Genomic DNA, 19,253 nt, shown 5'->3' on the forward strand with positions numbered 1-19,253 from the left:
AATTATTGAAAAATCCTTCAAAATCATTTAAAACTGAATGCTAAAATATTTGAAAAATCTTTCAAAATCAACTTCAAAATTATTTGAAAAATCATTTCAAAATCTTTTAAAACTTAATTTCAAAATCATTAAAAATTAATTTCAAAATCATATAAAACTTAATTCCAAAATCTTTGAAAAACCACTTCAAAATCATTTAAAACTTAATTTCAAAATTCTTTGAAAAATGTTTGAAAAACATATTTCAAAATCCTTTGAAAAATATTTGAAAATCAATTTCAAAATCCTTTGAAAAACCTTTGAAAAACTTATTTCAAAATTCATTGAAAAATGTTTGAAAAACTTATTTCAAAATCCTTTGAAAAATATTTGAAAATCAATTTCAAAATCCTTTGAAAAATATTTGAAAATCAATTTCAAAATCCTTTGAAAAACTTATTTCAAAATCCTTTGAAAAATATTTGAAAATCAATTTCAAAATCCTTTGAAAAATATTTGAAAAACTTATTTTAAAATCCTTTGAAAAACTTATTTCAAAATCCTTTGAAAAACTTATTTCAAAATCCTTGAAAAATCTTTGAAAAACTTATTTCAAAATCCTTTGAAAATCAATTTCAAAAACCTTTGAAAAATCATTGAAAAACTAAATCCTTTGAAAAATACTTGAAAAAACTAACTTGAAAATCTTGCTCCTCTAAATTTACTAGACTTACAAGAATATGGAATTAGCCCTGAAGGAAATGGAGATTTGAAGTTTGAGCATGCTCATACTTTAGGGCTCTGATACCTCAACAAAACAATCTGGATAACTTAAAATCTATTAAACATCATGCTTGGACTTAAAGACCAACTAAAATAAATAACCTAAATTAAACATTTAGCTACTCCCTCTTCATCCTAAAAATTAACAAGATCTTAGTCCTATTTTTCAAACTTAAGCCTTTAAGCTAAGTACCTTTTTAAACTGAACCTACATTCTCAAAATTCATTGTTTGCAAAAGGCTTAGCTAAAGTGACTCATATAGCAACCTTCAAACTTTCTCAAACTTAGCCACCTTATAAATTTTAACTCTAAATGATAAAATACTTTTCTAAGTTAAAAGTATTAAAAAGCATTTAACTCATGGCTTTCAAAAGATTTTTGCTAAGTAAATTGAGACATTAAATTTCTTTACAAACAACTTGGCTCCAAAATTTAAATCTAGCTAAGTTTTTCTAACTTTAGTTAGGTATGTCTTTCTAAAAACAACTAAGTCTCAAAAGTGGCTAAAGACATCATTCGAAATAATCCATATATTAGCCTTTTAAACTTAGGTGAAAAATATTCCGTTTAACTAAGTTTCACAAGCCTTCTTCTTCCTTCTCTCAAAAAAGATTGTTTTTGCTTTCAACTGATTTTTGATATATGGCAAAGGGGGAGAGTAGAAGAAAATTCAAAGAATTAAAGAAAATTGAAAGAAATTCAGAATTAAAGAAAATTAAAAGAAATTCAAATTTTAAGGGGGAGTCTTTACATTAAGGGGGAGCTCTGCACTTAACTATCATTATGCTTGTATTTTCATGCTTATCTTTTAATGACATTATTTTCTTAACTTTGAATTTTTGTTGCCATAATCAAAAAGGGGGAGATTGTTGGTGCAGGAAGCATCCGACGATTGAACCTAAGTTTTGATAATGGCAAAGGGATTCAAAGTTAAGATTCTCTGTTATCTAACGTGGTTAAATAAGGTTTCAGGAAAGTCCTAACTGCGGTTAGGTAAGGGAAAATCCTAAGGGGGGGGTAACCTTAGGTCCTAGGGGGTGGTAACCCTAGGTGAAGGAAAATCCTAAGGGGGGGTAACCTTAGGTCCTAGGGGGCGGTAACCCTAGGTGGAGGAAAACCCTAAGGGGCGGCAACCTTAGGTCCTAGGGGGTGGTAACCCTAGGTGAAGGAAAATCCTAGGGGGTGGTAACCCTAGGTGGAGAAAAACCCTAAGGGGCGGTAACCTTAGGTCCTAGGGGGTGGTAACCCTAGGTGAAGGAAAATCCTAAGGGGGGTAACCTTAGGTCCTAGGGGGCGGTAACCCTAGGTGGAGGAAAACCCTGAGGCGCGGCAACCTTAGGTCCTAGGGGGTGGTAACCCTAGGTGGAGAAAAACCCTAGGGGGCGGTAACCCTAGGTCCTAGGGGGTGGTAACCCTAGGCGGAAAGTCCAGTCGGTCTGGAGGGCCAGACTGGCAACAGGTAAATCTCCTGAGTGGAGTAGGTGAGGACGCGTTCCCCGCAGAGGGAATAGTAGGCGTCGGGTCGACCTAGGGTTTCCGGTTGAAAACCCGAAGTCAGACTCGGACAGTCCGGAGACTGTTAATACTTCATTTATAATATCTATTGTATTATGTGCTAACTTTGTGCTGCAGGATAGTGTTTGGGACTAACGTATCTTGCAGGTGCAAAGGAGCACCTTAAAGCCTCGGATGAACAGTGTCCAAGGCGCCTCCATGGAGCTTGGAGGCGCCTCGGGTACAAAGGAAGAGCTGGCTGCGAAACAGTGTTCAAGGCGCCTTGAGTGGTGATGGAGGCGCCTTGGACCTGTTGAAGGCGCCTTGAGTGGTGATGGAGGCGCCTTCAACTGTGATAAGTGCAGAATGGTCAGCGCTTATCTGCACGATGGAATCGGAGCGGTGGAGGCGCCTTGGATGGCTTTCAAGGCGCCTTGGATGCCCTTTATAAGGGGACTTCGAGCAGCTTCTTCAATGAACAACTGACAAGCGATCTTTCTGCTACAAGCTGCTCACGAGACGATTCCGAAGTGCTGCTACGAGACACCGACGACCCGGAGCTCCGAATTTTCAGATTACGATATTGTTGTCGGTATAATTAATTGTTGTCATTTATTGTACTTGAAATTGTAATCATTATCGAGCTTATAGTTGTTGCCCACCAGAAGCGATCAAGGATCGCGGGCCTTCGAGTAGGAGTCGATCAAGGCTTCGAACGAAGTAAAATCCTCCTGTCTCTGTGTGCTTGCTTTCTTATTTTCCGCTGCGTTTTAATTACTCGAGTGTTTTCCGAAAAACGAAATAGTCGCGAGCGCTATTCACCCCCCCCCCCCCTCTAGCGCGTCTCGATCCAACAGAAGAAACTAGGATCACACCTTTATTAAACTTGGTCACAAGATATATGCTGAGGGTATCACGGGATCACTGTAGTAGATATGAAATGTTCAGAAGAATTAATATTTATCAAAAGGACAGAAGTAGACTTAGGTCTAGTTAATCAGCTATACCTCCTTCGACTAGACTTGAAGGGGAGCCTAGTGATACGGGTTATGATAGGTCGACCTGGCTAGTGAAGGAGGGGTCAAGGTCGAGAAAGATAGGAAAGATATATAGCCGGGCGAGTGAAGGCCGAGCGAGCACCCACGTCCGGCAAAGTTTGCTCGAACGTAAAGGCACTTAGCCTTATTTATGACTTTTGGTACATTATCGACCGACTGAAGGCCGAGTGAGCACCCATGTGCTCATATATGCTCGGACGGGCAAAACCCGCCGGAGCGTAAAGGCATTTAGCCTTATATATAGGGCTGAGCATTCGGTTAAAACCGAACCGAATAAACCGAAAACCGAATAAACCAAAATTTTTTAGACGAACCGAACCGACCGATTTCCACAAGAAAAACCGAGAAAACCGAACTGAAAAAAAATCGGTTTATTCGGTAAAAACCGAATAACCCGATTTAGCCGAATTTCCCATGAACTGAGTATTAAGACAAGTTAAAAATACTGTTCCAAATTCTAACTTTTTTCGTATTTGCTTTCAATCTTTTTACCATCAATTTTCTCTATCAGTAGATATCACAATATGCAATCACATAATTCAAAAATCATACTTGAGCCAAGATACGCAAATACAAAGAATGCAAGGATAAATTTCCTCCATCTCAACAACAACAACTAGCAGATATCACAATATTCAAAAACCATACACGAGCTGGAAAAAATTTCATTATCTGGTCAGAATACTGCATAAAAACTTCTGAATTATAACCTGCAAGCATCCACAAAGAAGGCCCTGCAGACTAGCTGCTTCTCCTTTTCTTGTTGGCTTCTCTCCTCCTCTCCTCTCCGGCCTTGGCCTCCATTTTCCTTAGAAGTTCTTCCGCATTGTCTGCCGAAATGACAATGTGACTCGCAGAGTCCTCGATTAACCCTTCTCTCACTCCTTTGTCAAACAGTTGGATCAAATCGTTGTAGTAACCGTCCACATTCAGAATCCCAACCTGCTCAAATCAAGCAAATTGAGCTAGGGTGGTTTGATTATATTTTTCCAGCTTTTGGAATTTGATAGCAAGGTGCGTGTGCATGAATGACTGAGAGATGAGCTGTGTGCATTACTCACTGGTTTGTGGTGGATGCCAAGCTGAGACCAAGCTATTATCTCAAGAAGCTCCTCCATGGTTCCATAGCCACCTAAGAGTTTGGGGATTATAAGTTGACTTGAGATTGTTTCAGATAATTCACTTGGGTCTCACCTGGAAGATCAATGAAGGCATATGCATTCTTAGCCATTTCTAACTTCCTCTCGTGCATGTCTGCAACTCTTTTCACCTCACCGATGCTTTCTACTAATATCTGCACACAAAAATTTCTTTGCTGCTTAGCCGTTTTCTTGTAGCCAAAATAAAAATAGAACTATCTATATATTGAAACAAGATATATAGAGGGACATCATCTGGAACTGCACCTCACTTCTGCAGTAGTGCAGTTCCACCTCACTTCTGCAGTAGTGCAGTTCATTCTGCTTCTCACGCTCATCTGAAGACTTCAAGACTATATATTCATGAGAATGGCTAGCTATATTCATGAAAGAACAAATCAAAAAAAGAATATATCAAGAAGGACAAAGCAAATAAGACTTGAATACAGAATTAATTCAAGGAAAATATCAAGATCCCTATTTTTTATCCATACATCAGAAGAGATCAAACCTCCTTTTTTTTTTTTTGCCTCTTTTTTGCTTTTAGTGAATCTTTTGTAAACCTCTATATTAAGAGGTATCTATCCTGTAACTAGAATAATCACAAAAATAATACATTTTTTTAATCATTTAACTATATCAGCTTTTCTATTGACATATTATTATATTCTTCCAAACATCTAGCACCAAATGCGACATAAGGTATTAAGGTTAGGTACATCAAACAAAAACAAAACTGCAATTTGCCATTTTTCAGGAAACACATTCCAATCAGCATACTTTCCAAACTATAGAATGAGTGGGATGCTCAAAATCTAAATATAAAATTGTATCAAAGATTTTCAGAAAGAAAAAAAAAGAAGAATCTTTCCCAGTTCCCACAATATATCAACAAAGATTACCATTTACAACAAAGTTTATAAGGCATGTGTCTCAATGCACAAATAAATATGCACATGGCTGCTACCTCGAGTCCTGGACATTTAATTAATTCAATCAACTTGCTTAAAGTCAGACTTACAAAAGCTTTAAATGCAGGTCGATGAGCAACCATCTCATACACGCAACAACTTGCTCGATGATTTCCAAATTAATCATATGCATAATCCACCAGAAAGAATTTGGTATAGAAATTCATGAAGAAGTCATACCTAAGGACCAGATATCTGACTTAAATCCATAAGGAATATGCTGGAGCTCTGGACATATGGAATATGCCGAATATCTGCAAGGAAAAAGAAATCCAATCAAAGATTAACCTAGCAGAAATTATCAGACATGTTTTACATGGGTTATAATTTGGAGGTCTAACCTTACAACAAACCATAAATTTTGAATATTGTAAAAAGTGAAGTAAACAAGTCACATACTCACATGAATGAAACCAACACATATCCTCATTCAGTTCAGATGAAACCAAACATACATTTCACTCAATCACATAATTGAGTTGTCACAAAAGAGAACTCCAAATAAAACTGTCAATAAGAAAACACCACAAAAGAAGCAAAGTCTACTTGTTTGAGACATACAAAAAACTTCACACAATTGTTTGGTTACATCAAGATAAAAAAATTCATAATTTGGATGGCAGCTTTCACGTATACATCAGAGAGCAACATTAAAACAGAAAGCAGCAAGGTCAACCCCAACATAGCTATGTGTCCTTAGCAATCCTTTCCAAATAAACCTGCATTATACACATCAAACTGCATAAATTCATCTATTCACAGGACTACTATTAAGAAAATTTGTAAATTTTTAAGATCAAACTGCATGCTACTATTAAGAAAATTTGTAAATTTTTGGAAAGACCAAGTAGTAAATGGACAAAGAAAACTATTTCACAAGACTCCTAGTTAGAGTTTGAAATGGATAAGGGGAGAAGCTTATAGTAACAAATGTAGCCAACAAAGCCTCACAAGTTCAAGAACCGAAAGCTTTTCAAACTTTAAATGAAGACCATTAAATGTTACAGGTGATGCCAATCCAAGAAATTGGAGGTAAGCAAGTTATGTAGAGTTTCTAATCACTAACTCATATTTCTCAATTTTTGGACTACTTCATGGTGGATTATGTCAACAGATTCCACATTTGTCCGGCTAGAAACTTACGAGTTCAATCAACAACATAGAAAGAATTCATATTTCACTAGAAAAGTTTGAGATGCTAGAATTTTTTAAACATAGTAACAAGTTCCAAGACAGAAAACATAGTCAAAATTACCATAAAGTAGTCAACATTAATTGATCAAGTCCTATTGAGCTAGATTGCTAGCTTGGATGGCAAGGTTGACATACCTTTTTCTTTCCGCAAGTGATTCTATATAGCTGCAAACACCACAAAAATTGAGGAATAACAATACTACAGAAAGTGAGTAAATTAGAAAGTGAGCAAATTAGAAACAACAACACTTATATCATCATATAGCTTCATGTTCTTAGTATCGAGGTCAATTTATATAAAATATAATATTTAAACATACCATTGATCCTTATGTCACCGGTGTTGTCGAAGAAGACGAGTCCATTATGATTTTTGAGAAATCTGGTAAATACATGCAAGTTAAGTAAATAAAGTTTATAATTATAAATAAAAATTTAATTATATTTTTTTTAAAAAAGGAAAACTTACCATTTTCAAGTTTTTCCACATCCTCTAAAATTTCTTCAACATTGAGTGATTGTAAATTTAACCGAAGCCAATCTTGAGTACAAATAAGACTTTCTACCACATTAGGAGTCAATGAACTCCGAAAACAATCAAGTACCCGACCACTAGTACTGAAAGCGGATTCTGAAGCAACTGTCGATATCGGAATAGCTAATACATCACGAGCAATTTGAGAAAGGATAGGAAATCTGTGACAATTTTGCTTCCACCATCCCAAAATGTCAAAAGTATCACAATATTCTTCAACTATTTCATTAAGATACTTGTCTAATTCTGACATATTGCCATCACCAAAAACTTGTGCCTTTTGTTTTTATACTTCACTATGATTGCTTGTCTTTTCAAATCACTCATATTTGTTGAAGTATTATCATTGTCAACTGATTCTGGAATAGATGAAACTATTGAAGTACCACATTGAGGCTCCATTTTTTCCTTATAATTCTTGTACAAAGCAAATAAAGTGTCCTTTATTATCTTTCCTACTTTTGCACCCTTCTCATCTCCATATAATTCAATCAACATAAATTCTACGAAATCTAATTTATACCTTGGATCAAGCACCACAGCAATATAAAGCAACTTATTCATTTTCTCGGGATCTCCCCAATACTTGTCAAATTTGTTTTTCATTCTAATTCCCATTGAATACACATCAATATCATCACTTTGTTGCCACTCCTTCAAGATGGTATGGATATAACTAATCTCGTGTGCAAAAGTATTGGATGTGACATACAAAGATCCTGAAACTTTTAATGTTAGTTCATAAAAAACTTGCAGTAAAGATGCAAAAAGTCTAACATTATTCCAATATGCACTTGTTGGTTTCCCATCAAAAGTCTTCAATTCTCTTTTAGGTTTACCATCTGATTCAAATATCATCTCTTCATTCTCATTCAAAATAACTTGCCATTCTGTATATTGAAGATCTAATTTAAAACATGGATCTTGTTCATCAAACCTATCAAAAGCTCTTTCAAATTTTTGAGCTGTATTCAACATCAAGAAAGTTGAGTTCCATCTGATTGGTACATCTAAACATAATGAGTTCTTGCTTTCAATTTTTTTCAATCTCTACACATTCTTTGAACTTACTTAATCTAGAGGGAGATTACTTAACATATTTGATTGCATTCCTGACCTTCAACACAGATTGATTTATATCTTTTAAGCCATCAGTAACAATCAAATTGATTACATGAGTTACGCATCTCATATGGACATATTCTCCCTTTAAAATAGTGGAATCCCAATTAGTCATCTTTTTTCTGAAACTATTGATAGCAACATCATTTGAACTTGCATTATCAACTGTAATAGTAAAAATTTTGTTCATTCCCCAACCCCTCAAGCAATTTTCAATGGCTAAACTAATAACCTCACCTTTATGACTTGTAATTGGACAAAAATTGATAATTCTTTTATGTAAATTCCAATTTTTATCAATGAAATGGGCTGTTAGACACATATAATTGATTTTCTGAATCGATGACCATGTATCAGTGGTCAAACAAACCCTTTGTGCTGAATCATGTAACAATTTTTTCAATTTTTCCCTTTCAACGACATATAATTCAACACAATCACGTGCAACCGTCCATCTTGAAGGAATTCGAAATTTTGGGCATACCATAGCCATAAATGTTTTAAATCCTTCTCTTTCTACAAATTTGAAAGGGAGTTCATCCATTATGATCATTCTAGCTAATGCTTTTCTAGATGCATCTTGATCAAATTTCCAAGAAGTTAAACACACCTCACCCTCTTTTAAACTTTGTTGTAAACTTAGCTGTGCTTGAGTTGTTTCAATAACATGAGGGTGTTTTTTACATGAGGTAATATGAGATCTCAAGCTTGTTGTCCCATTTCTATATGGATCACAAAAAAATTCTTTATCACAATATTTGCATTTGGCTTTCATATCTGATGCATCATTAGTAAACTTTATAAAATGATCCCATACTTCACTTCTTGGTTTCATTGCTTTTCTCTTAGTTGCCTTTCCTTTATAATCTACAGTAGTTTTTGTTCCCACTGAAGGACCAATTTCAGATTCTTGTACTGAACAACTATTATTAACATCCATATTTGATAAATCTCCTTGCATAAATACCAGATAAATATTGATCACAGTCTTCACATATCACAGACACTGTTAAAAATTGCAAGTGTAATAATACTGTTTAAAATATAATTAACTAAAACTAAAAAAACAAATATGAAACTCAACAAGCATGATAATACTTATCAGGATATCTAAACACTGTTAACTACTTGAGTTCAATAAAAATTCATATGTTAGCACAGGATCAATGCAAGGATTACTAACTAATGTTGCCAAGACCCAAGATGTGAGTCTGTAACTGAGACTAAAAAAGGAAAAGGAAGAATTAAAACCAATAATTTGTGTATTCTGAAAACAAAAAGAAAAAACAGGAAGCCAAAATCCATACATAGAAAACCCTAAACCCTTAAAATGTAGTAATTATCCAATCAATAGAACACAAACTAAATGCGACTTAATGAATTTCTTGCAAATACCTCTAATTTATGCAGGCAGTCTAGTCTTAGTGTGAGGACAAGGAGATTTCCTGGAGCAATGAGCACTCGAGTGGTGACTGGTGAGAGTGACGAGAGGGTGAACAGGGAGGATAGACGGAGATGCTGAGTCGCAGCAGCCTTGCAGGTGCTCGGCCACGGGAGGACTGACGGAAGACGAGATCGTCGAGATGGAAGGAGAGACGAGAGAGGGTTGAGCAAGGCGGAGAGGTGGAGTTGCAGATGATCAACGACGAGAGTCAGAAAGATCGAGTGATGCACTGACGCGGTGCGGCGGTGGGGAAGGGCCAAGGGGGGAGACGTGACTCGTGAGAGCGGCGGCGAGGGAATGAGAAAGTCAGAAAACCCTAGCCGAATAAATCTGGTGTGGACCGTGTCCGTGTGCCGTCTGCTGTGCCCGTGTCATGACTCGTGACTGGTGACTTACTGACTTTTGGATTAAAACCTAAACTAGTAAACATATTAAATAATTCGGTTGTTTCGGTTTAACCGAATAGGTAACTTTAAACCCGAACCCGAATCGAAAAACCCGAAAAAACCGAATTATTTAACCGAATTAACCGAAATTTCGAATTAAACGAACCGAATTTAAAAAATCGGCCTGTTCGGTCGGTTTATTCGGTTTGACCGAACTTTTGCTCACCCCTAGGCAAAGCCCGCCTGAGCGTAAAGGCATTTAGCCTCATATATGATTCTTAACATGTTACCGGCTGACCGAAGGCCAAGCAAGTACCCATGTGTTTATATATGCTCGGTCGGGCAAAGCCCGCCCGAGCGTAAAAATACTTTACTTTATAGCAGCTTATGGTATATTACCGACCAACAGCTTATGGTCAAAATGCACTCGTCCGGGTAAAGTCTGACCGAGCATAAGGGCACCCAACCTCCTAAAGTTAATAAAAATTCTCGACCGAAACATGCTTAGCAGGAGACATTCTTAATATATATATACGATCGGCTTGAATGATCAGCCAAGACATGTTCAACAAAAGACATTTTTAATATATGCAGCCGACTTGAATGACCGATCGAGACATGCCTAATAGAATATTTGGCGGAAAATATCTTCTAAAAACTTCTTCAGTTATAATGGCGTGTCCCCATCATAAATATTAGTCATAAACAACAAAACGGATACATCTGGAGTACAAAAAAGATTCCTTAAAAGATTATTGCATGAAGTATAGAAGATGACTTCATCTTCTAACAAACCCTAACGAATCAGGGACTACTTCACGACTACGGAGATCATATAAGGTAGTATAAAAAGAGAGGATCCTCTCTGTTGGCAAGGTACGCAAGTTCTAGCATCTAAACTCTGTTTCTAAATACTTCAGTTACTGTTCTTCTTTTTCTTTCTTCCACCTTTGAGAGAGAAACTGACCTGAGCGTCGGAGGGTCTAGCCAGGAATTCCCACTCCGGTCTTAAGTCACTGACGCTTTGTTAGTTTGTCGCACTGTGCATAGGATCGTGGAGAAGTTCTTTTAGATCTCTAGGAGGCTATCTTCATCAAGGATTATCGTTCACCGGAACCAACACACGTCTTCGCAGATTTCAGACAGGATCAACCGAGTATAACAAAAAATAATAAATTCATTTTCATTCTCTTTTTTTTTTAAAAAAAAAAAAATAAGTTTCCAATAAATTTATCTTTAACCACGTTTAAGATTTTTTAAATTATTTTTTTCCAGTTAATCACATTTATAAATAAAACTCATATTATTAATTTTTTAAACGTGCTCAAGCAGCGAGCGAATGATCGTTCGATCGTCGTCGTCGTGCGCGAGATGGCGACGTCGATCGTGAGGATGAAGATGCGGCTGAGCAAGGGGAGCCAGGTCGAGGTCCAGCGGTGGGACGGTCAGTCGTCCTACTCCTGGCGCTGCGCCGACGTCGTCTCCGGCAACGGTCGGTACTACCTCGTCCGTATCCACGGGGCCACCGCGTCCCCGTCCGCGGTGCTCGAGCGAGTCCCCCGCAAGTTTATCAGGCCGCAGCCGGACCCGATTGGCCTCCGCGCCCTCTACTCCTGGAGCCCTGGTGACGAGGTGGAGGCGCTCGTTGACCACGCCTGGTGGCCGGCTGTGGTTACGGCCGTCGGCTACGGGAAGGTCGTCGTCTACCTCCTCGGGAAGATGAGGAAGGTCAGAGTCCGCGCGTGCGAGCTTCGGCTGAGGAGGCAGTGGGTCGACAACCAGTGGACGCTAGTCGATAAGGTAAATCGATCGCATATAGATTCTAATTAACGATATATTTCTGATTTGTGATCGTTATTAAGATTCAGGGTGTATCGTGCAGGAACCTAGGGAGGCCATAATTTCCAGTGGATTTTCGGCGGCGGCTGAGTCATGCAACGTTGCCGGCCGACAGAGCAGAATCATCAAAGAAGATGAGGAAGAAGAGCAGAGGGGAGGCGTTGTTTTAAGAGATTCTGGTTGTTGTTCCTCCGTTGGAAGTTGCAGTTGAGTAATTAGGGTTCATGTTAACTAACTCTTTCAGATTCTCATTATTCTTCCACTTTGTAAGTTGTTGTAATTAATTAGGGTTTCGAGTATCATTCTTCCTTGGTAGGGAGTTTTCATCATCCTTTGATTTATAAAAGATTAATGACCGCAAGTTTTGGCAAACATGCGATCGATCTGTGTTTGATCTCCTTTAATTTGCTTGGCATTTTAATCTTCCAAGAACGAAATAACTTTGTTTTTATAAATTAATTTATTTTGGAGAATCATTGTCTTCCAAATTATATTTAGTTTTTACACAAAGGCTTCATGTTCCATTATTAATTAAGGGATGAACAAGCTTATGTATGTGTTTGTTTGTTTTGTCTTTTTTTCTTAGCCATGACGGCCTTGTAGGATCTAAATGCTATTAATTATACGATTTCAAAACCCTAAAATTGATTTTGATCATGGACTCTAAAGCTTGTAAAATTTGATAATATGTGATCGGATCTAAAAGACGGTGAAGTATCAATATAAACAATTATTATTATATATAAAAAATAAAACATCTATATACATTAAAAATGGGTCGACCTAGGTTCGGGTCTAGGTTGGCATTGGCATAGGCTCGGTTGGCCCGTGCCAATGCCAAGCAACATTAACGAAGTCACGGCCATGTTTACACACATCGAAATCGAATTTAGACATACACAGCATGATGCAATACAATTCTAAGGTTATGTAATAGTATCAAAGGCAATTATAATCTAATTTCAAATGGTTTTTTAAATTGTGGTTGGTATGAATTTACTCTCATAAATCTTAAAATCAATTTAAACGGATACAAAATATCTTATTAAATATCTAACTTCTCTAATACAAAATTCCGTTGTACTAGGACAATATCCTCCTTAATTTATTTACCTATATTTTATCACGAAACCGATACTACTAGACTGTTTGAAATAAGTAATATCAACTTTTAATTTGTATATCATATATAGTTGAAGAAAATACTTTCGTTTAATGGCCTAAATTCAACACAAATTGGCAAAGAAAAGTTTTTTTTTTTGTTAATGCAAAATATATTTAACCTCCAGCCTTTTCTTTGATATTGTTCGCTGTGGCACACTAACGATTCATAATCTTAGCAACTGAGTTACTAGGTTGCAACTAAGTTAAATGCAACTGTGTAAATAAGACCCAGGAAATCCTACAGCCCGAGTGAACCCAATCGGATTGTCCTAGCAAACGCCCTTCACAACAACAGAGGCCCCTTGAGCCCCGACATTCTCTACCCAAGTGGCCATAGCAATTCCAAAGCGACGAGTAACCTTAGTCGAGCAAGCAGTCTGGAACACCAACCACTGACATATCCTAACAAAAAATCAATTACAACAAGGTTAAACACAGAGCGACGTCAAGTTAACGATCAGATAACACCAATAGTCCAGATGGATGGTTGTCACCCCTTATGCAACAGCCTGCTTGTGTAGTTGGCTGGTGCCTCGCTTATACAATTGTCCACATAACCTGCTTAAGGCTCTATATGGATCTCCCACGCCCATGGCTATATACGATTCTACACAGGTAAATAAGAATATGATTTTCTTCTCCTAATCATTCTCTGTGAGCTTTTGAAACTCTCTCGTGTACGCGAGCCTTCCATACTCACCCCATCTCTAACTTAACCATTGGAGCAACTACGCCAACAACATCTACTCTCAACTGACAAGCTTCGATTCACAAGACACACCGGAGGATGAATGCCACCACAATCCAGGAGGAAGGAGAGGGAAATCCTGCGCGAGTGGAAATGACTCCATCCCTATCCATCATCACTTGTACATCATGAAGGCAATTTGCCTTCTACAAATGGCCTCTTCCATGTTAACTTTCCAGGAGTATCAAGCATAGTGAATTTTTATATAAATAAAAATGTATATACAGAACCAACACAATATATAATATATAATGTGGTTAAAAACTTTGCCCATTGATGCCAACCAAAATAGGTCACAGTTGACCTATCCCTTACAACAGGGTTTGACTCTTAAAATGTTTCATCTTGGTTAAACTTTAGAATGGTTACAATACAAGGCAACAAAAAATAATAATAAAATGACACTAAACAAATATTATCTAGCCACAAGTATCCGCTCTCTCTATGTATATCTTGACCACCTATCACAGAAAAGATCATAGAGGACCAATACAAGCAAAATTTTCATTCTAATCATATGAAAGAGCAAAATGATTGCATTGACCATAAGCAACACAGTTCAGACAAGATAGCAAAAGATCCTACCGGCCCTGGGAAGATTTGTTCTTGGCCGATTTAATTTTTTCTATTGCCTAGAAAATTTTAGGAGCTGAGATTAACAAACAATTTAATATAGGGACTTCCATAATCAACTATTAGCAAAGAAGAAATCACTACGAAGAGGACAAATACCTTAGCAACTCGATCACTGTTGAATCCATTTTCATTCACCAGAAAGCTCAGAAGACCCTGATAAGAGAGAGGAATACTGTGTAAAGATGCCTAATGGACTTATTGGCACCTAATTAATTTTCATTACTACCTCCTCATCTGGAGCTATCCACTTTAGTTCTGGAACGTCCATGGTCACATTTGGTTCTTTGAACAAACGTCGAGTTTCTTGATACGGCCACTCTTCAGGAATTTTATATCTATAATTATACCAAGTTTTATAAGAGAAACCACAAGGACCACATCAAAATCCTGATGGATCTTAATTTTCACAAAACCACAACAATTGAAGATGATGCAACTAAATCTTTTGGAGCACCTTTCTTTGTTTATGTTCTCCAAGATATGCTCTATGCAACTATGCTGACGGATGAGCTTCAAAGCAGTTTGTCCTCCAATGCCTGACAGAGTCATTCGTTTAGCAACATTGCAAAGAAAGTTACAAAAGAAAATAGTAATAAAAAAAGCTGCTATGTATATTATTTACATATTAAAAAATATACATTCTAGGGAGAAGAAATAAAAAAACCAATGAATGTCTAACGCACATAAAGATGAGTTCTGGAAACAAAGACCATAACAAAAATGCATAAAGAACCTAAAACCTAAAATGCTACTATAGAAAGGTTTAGCAACATTATTTTGTTTTTGTTGACACAACTTCTAGATGCTCAAATAAAAAAAAAGGATAACTAGCATAACCGAGGATGGTATCACACAATTTTAAAGGAGAGTACAAACATGGCATAAAACTTGGCAATATAATAAAATTGCTTTAACAGAATGATGCAATTTCGATCATCAAACCCAAAAGAGTTGTAATGGATCAAATCTTTTGTAGGAAAAATAATAAACGATAGCATAAACAAATCAATAAAAACAATACCAATTAAATAGAAAGGTTGTGAAAACATTTTTGAAAATAGCATCACTGTATGATGTGTATAATTTATTTCATGGAACATCAAATGCAGAAGCAGAGTTTTTTTTTTTTCTTCAACCAAACATTTTTTAAAAAATAGAAATTTCCAAAGCATGAAATAACTACCCAAATCTGTGTTGGATATAGATACTTGGATAATAACACTCAAACAGTGACACTAAGAGTGAACAATCACTAATCCTATTGAACACATGTACAAATTTGTAAAAATAGCCATGTCAGAGATTGCGAACATACTCATGTTGAACACTATATCAAGTCCAAGTAACATAGACATGGAACAGTTGCAGCACTGACACCATATTCAACTACACAAGCATTATCATACTAGATTTGAATGAACATTAGTTATCAAATTTTGTACACAGTAAACGGTAGAGTACTAGCCTTGTATGTTAAATTGTTGAATGTACAATATCTCATAAGAAAGTTTACCTTTAATGCTATCACAATAATCACATCCAGAGAGAATACACAAATCAATGAACTGATCCATAGTGAGTCTTAGCTCTTCAAGAACCTGAAAAACAAGGATGAGAATAAATACAGTAATTCAATTAGCAATAAGCAGAATAAATATACCTTTGAAACTTCAAATTCCATCACAGGGATTTTTCTGGAACTAGGATCCATTAAATGACGGAGAAACCTCGGTGCCCCAAAAGTTAAAGTATCCATGTCTTCTGAGGCAACCGCAAACACCTAGAGATTGATAATAAACAAATACATTTAGGATATTAAAGTTAAAAAAACAAAATAGAATGTGTTACATTGCATCATTTTACCTTGTCACTTTTGCAAAGAGCTGTGCATTGAGCTTCTGCTTCACACGGTGCCTTTAGATCAGAAAGATGAGTTTAGCTTCTAAAATAAGAGATACAATACTTGTATATTAAGCAATTGCATGCAGTTTTAGGAAATGTTGGCGAGAGAAAGCAAAACTGTGTCATTGTTAGTTCAAATTCTTGTAGCAAGGATAAAGAATTCAATAAGTGAAAGTGGACTAGTTTACCTCAATAGTAGGCACACCCATCAGTCTTAAGAGACGTTTACAATCTTCATTATGTTGCTTGGTTACCTGTGAAAAAACTCAGCTACTGGAATCAAATTCTTCAAGTAATTTGAAAGTTCAAAATCTATTTAAAGAAAAAACTATGTTACATATGAAGGAAACAGATAATTAGCATGCTAACTTCATGCTAATTGCATCATAATCAATAAGATCCTCATGATAATTTCCAATAAAATAGCAATATCAAAGATTACCTTGACAGTCCTTTTGCTGTGCTTTTCAATTCCCTCTAGATCACTAATCTGCAAACAGCAAATGTAACCAACTAAGACAGCAAAAAAAATTCTAGCACACTAAAGAGTCCCAATAAAGGTACTTGTTATGCACAAGCAATGACCTTAATTGCTGTGTTCAGATCGTTAGTTGCATCTTCCCTCTTTGAATATCTAAAGAATAAAATAAGCTTCCAGATTATCATTATCTTGCAATATTAAAAAAGGAGAGGGACAATTACAAAACTGTAAAGACTAGCCTCTTGGCAAATTCTTGTTTCTTCAGCTCTGGAGGTTGACCGTCAAATACATATCTGGCATCACAAAGATGATAATAAAATATGGTGGCTAAATGAGAAACAAAATGATATTTAGACATGCAAATGGACTTATACTGGCTCGATACCTGCTTCTAATAATCTGATAGTTCGATTGAACATCCCTTGCAAATGACTTATCGGCCATACAAAATGTCAAGAGTAGAAGAAGAAATAAAGAAGTCCAAGTCAAGCATAGATTTTTCTCAAAATTAGAGCACTTTTAACATTTATCATCAACAACAAGATGGAATAGAAGTGTAAGATCACCGTGTAACTTCACCAGTCTGGTTAGTGAGAGTGTTCATGCCAGTTCTTCCGACAACAATCTGGGCGCGAGAAAATGGCATCAAGTTATAAATTTGAGGGAGGGAAGTGTGGGTACAAACAGTTGCCAAAAGCTCAACAGCCACTATCTAAAACCTTAAACCCTAACTCGAGAAGAGGATGGCATATCCAAAAGCATAATTCAAAAAATAAGAAGAAAAAAAAGACTAAACATAAGTCACGGACAAGGAACTGGTACACGCTCATGCTAGCGTCAATTGCAATCTTCCGGCCGAAATAACTCTCAAACTTCTGTTCCTTCATAGCTTTGGGAGCGTGGTCCGCAAGGAGCTTCGTCAAACCCTACCGGCAAAGCGACAGCGAGCAATAACGACGCCATGGCAAAGTAAGTGAGGGTGACAATCGAAGAGGCATATGGATGCGAAAGCCTACCTTTATCCCCATGGCGATCTCGACGGAGAGGCTTGGGTGTAGCTCACGGAGGAGACGGCGATGGAGATGGTGAAATGGCAAAGAAGAGTTGCTATCTTTGGGCCTTTCCCGCCTCGTTCTGGTCTCTTGTGATCTTCAACCCCTGCCCTTCCTCCCCTTTCAATCCGAAGGTCCAAATCGAACGGAACCCTAGCAGACTAAGCAGTTTGAGTGCGATGCCAACTCCAAATGATCCGTTAATTCACAATAAACCGCGTTTTTGCCACTGCGGCCCAATTAGGCCCAATTAACCTCTGATGTCACACCATGGACTACACTATCTAATAGAACAATTGAATTAGTAGACTGAAATTAGTAACAATTGAATTATCTAATAGAAATGAAATGATAGTCATTCATCTATAATTTATTAATTTTGTAGTTAGGAGAGACAAAACACTAACTTATTCACATTCATTCCCTCTTCTTCTCTTCTAAAATTTTAAATTCAATTTAGGGATGATAGTAAATTTGATAGAATTTGATCATACAACTTATTCTTCATATAATCTAGAGATAAATTATGAGAGACGTGTGAATAAATATAACTATCTTTTACTATAATAAATTAATTTAGCTTCCCCATCTCAAACTCTTGAGATATTCTGTAACAATTTTGCACATACAAATTCACATATTAGAGTGATTCTACAACTCATTCGATGATTTATTTAGCTTAAGAATGATTTGTTTAACTTAAAAGAACAGTTGGCTACCATCATGTCCTCTTGCCTCTGGATGGTGATACGGATGATGAACTCTTAGATGCTCTTTTAGATGTTTCCTTGAGAGAAAATTCTAATCTACTCTTATCCTCGAGGATATTTCACATTCCTCAAGATCAAATAGTGTTAATTACTCTTCTATGAATATGAAATCAAAATAATAGTCCCCCGAGCTATGTAGTTAGATTTTTTAAATAATTAATCAGATATTTAAGATTTGAATTCTAACTATAGTGTACCATAGGAATTTTTCTCTAATGGAATAATAAATGAACATTGACTGTTTGAATGAATCTTTATAAGAGATTTATCTTAGTGGCCAATAGAAAATTTTTATAGGATCAAATCAGTCATCTTCATTTACTCGCGGAGCTGAGAGGGCTATAGAACAACTAAGGGAGAAGGGTTACTTGGTGTCTGAACATCCTATTAATTTTCCAGATCATAGGAAGTTATTTAAGAACAGACCCTCTGACTTATTTCCTAAATTGATGTAATTTCTTACGTATCGTTGTATCAAGGAATCCTTCAGTAATTCAAGCACTACCATTTTTATAACTTCTGATAACATTTCAGATACCAATATGATTCACTACT

The 19,253-nt window shown here is 36.5% G+C and overlaps 3 protein-coding genes and 1 long non-coding RNA gene across 10 annotated transcripts; 1 reads left to right on the forward strand and 3 right to left on the reverse strand.

Annotated features, from left to right (window-relative positions):
- Nucleotides 1-4,056: 4,056 nt before the first annotated feature.
- On the reverse strand, nt 4,057-4,841 carry LOC121997396 (probable cytokinin riboside 5'-monophosphate phosphoribohydrolase LOG4). Its single transcript, XM_042551784.1, has 4 exons — nt 4,722-4,841; nt 4,510-4,609; nt 4,377-4,447; nt 4,057-4,257 (listed from the first exon to the last, which is right to left on the reverse strand). The coding sequence occupies exons 1-4, from the start codon at nt 4,839-4,841 to the stop codon at nt 4,057-4,059; spliced, it is 492 nt and encodes a 163-aa protein (XP_042407718.1).
- A 1,116-nt stretch (nt 4,842-5,957) lies between these two features.
- Nucleotides 5,958-8,225, reverse strand: LOC122002010. Its single transcript, XR_006117554.1, has 4 exons — nt 7,089-8,225; nt 6,940-7,001; nt 6,755-6,784; nt 5,958-6,144 (listed from the first exon to the last, which is right to left on the reverse strand). It is a non-coding gene; the product is annotated as an uncharacterized LOC122002010 (long non-coding RNA).
- A 3,252-nt stretch (nt 8,226-11,477) lies between these two features.
- On the forward strand, nt 11,478-12,156 carry LOC121997403. The gene is made up of 2 exons (XM_042551797.1): nt 11,478-11,906; nt 11,989-12,156. The coding sequence occupies exons 1-2, from the start codon at nt 11,478-11,480 to the stop codon at nt 12,154-12,156; spliced, it is 597 nt and encodes a 198-aa protein (XP_042407731.1).
- A 1,941-nt stretch (nt 12,157-14,097) lies between these two features.
- LOC122022909 (flap endonuclease 1-like) lies at nt 14,098-18,121 on the reverse strand. Of its 7 annotated transcripts, XM_042581024.1 has the most exons (16): nt 17,893-18,121; nt 17,686-17,802; nt 17,443-17,501; nt 17,249-17,308; nt 17,116-17,169; nt 16,981-17,029; nt 16,838-16,885; nt 16,584-16,649; nt 16,357-16,407; nt 16,154-16,273; nt 16,007-16,091; nt 14,948-15,029; nt 14,720-14,828; nt 14,590-14,646; nt 14,443-14,489; nt 14,098-14,318 (listed from the first exon to the last, which is right to left on the reverse strand). In XM_042581024.1, the coding sequence occupies exons 1-16, from the start codon at nt 17,902-17,904 to the stop codon at nt 14,300-14,302; spliced, it is 1,035 nt and encodes a 344-aa protein (XP_042436958.1). In that variant the 5' UTR covers nt 17,905-18,121; the 3' UTR covers nt 14,098-14,299. The 7 variants fall into 7 exon arrangements, with proteins under 7 accessions (XP_042436958.1, XP_042436965.1, XP_042436953.1 ...); XM_042581031.1 differs by lacking the exon at nt 14,443-14,489; XM_042581019.1 differs by having other exon boundaries at nt 14,098-14,646.
- Between the last annotated feature and the right edge of the window lie 1,132 nt (nt 18,122-19,253).

Source organism: Zingiber officinale, chromosome 1A, assembly GCF_018446385.1.
Source record: "Zingiber officinale cultivar Zhangliang chromosome 1A, Zo_v1.1, whole genome shotgun sequence".
NCBI classification, from domain to species: Eukaryota; Viridiplantae; Streptophyta; class Magnoliopsida; order Zingiberales; family Zingiberaceae; genus Zingiber; species Zingiber officinale.

Coding starts and splice junctions, on each gene's coding strand:
- LOC121997396 (XM_042551784.1), bottom strand. CDS start 4,841: ATGAATATAGCTAGCCATTCTCATGAATATATAGTCTTGAAGTCTTCA. Junction 4,448..4,509: donor TGCCTTCATTGATCTTCCAG/GTGAGACCCAAG, acceptor CCAAACTCTTAG/GTGGCTATGGAACCATGGAG. Junction 4,258..4,376: donor TTGGCATCCACCACAAACCA/GTGAGTAATGCA, acceptor TGATTTGAGCAG/GTTGGGATTCTGAATGTGGA.
- LOC121997403 (XM_042551797.1), top strand. CDS start 11,478: ATGGCGACGTCGATCGTGAGGATGAAGATGCGGCTGAGCAAGGGGAGC. Junction 11,907..11,988: donor AGTGGACGCTAGTCGATAAG/GTAAATCGATCG, acceptor TGTATCGTGCAG/GAACCTAGGGAGGCCATAAT.
- LOC122022909 (XM_042581019.1), bottom strand. Junction 17,030..17,115: donor AAACAAGAATTTGCCAAGAG/GCTAGTCTTTAC, acceptor TTTATTCTTTAG/ATATTCAAAGAGGGAAGATG. Junction 14,647..14,719: donor GGATAGCTCCAGATGAGGAG/GTAGTAATGAAA, acceptor CTCTCTTATCAG/GGTCTTCTGAGCTTTCTGGT.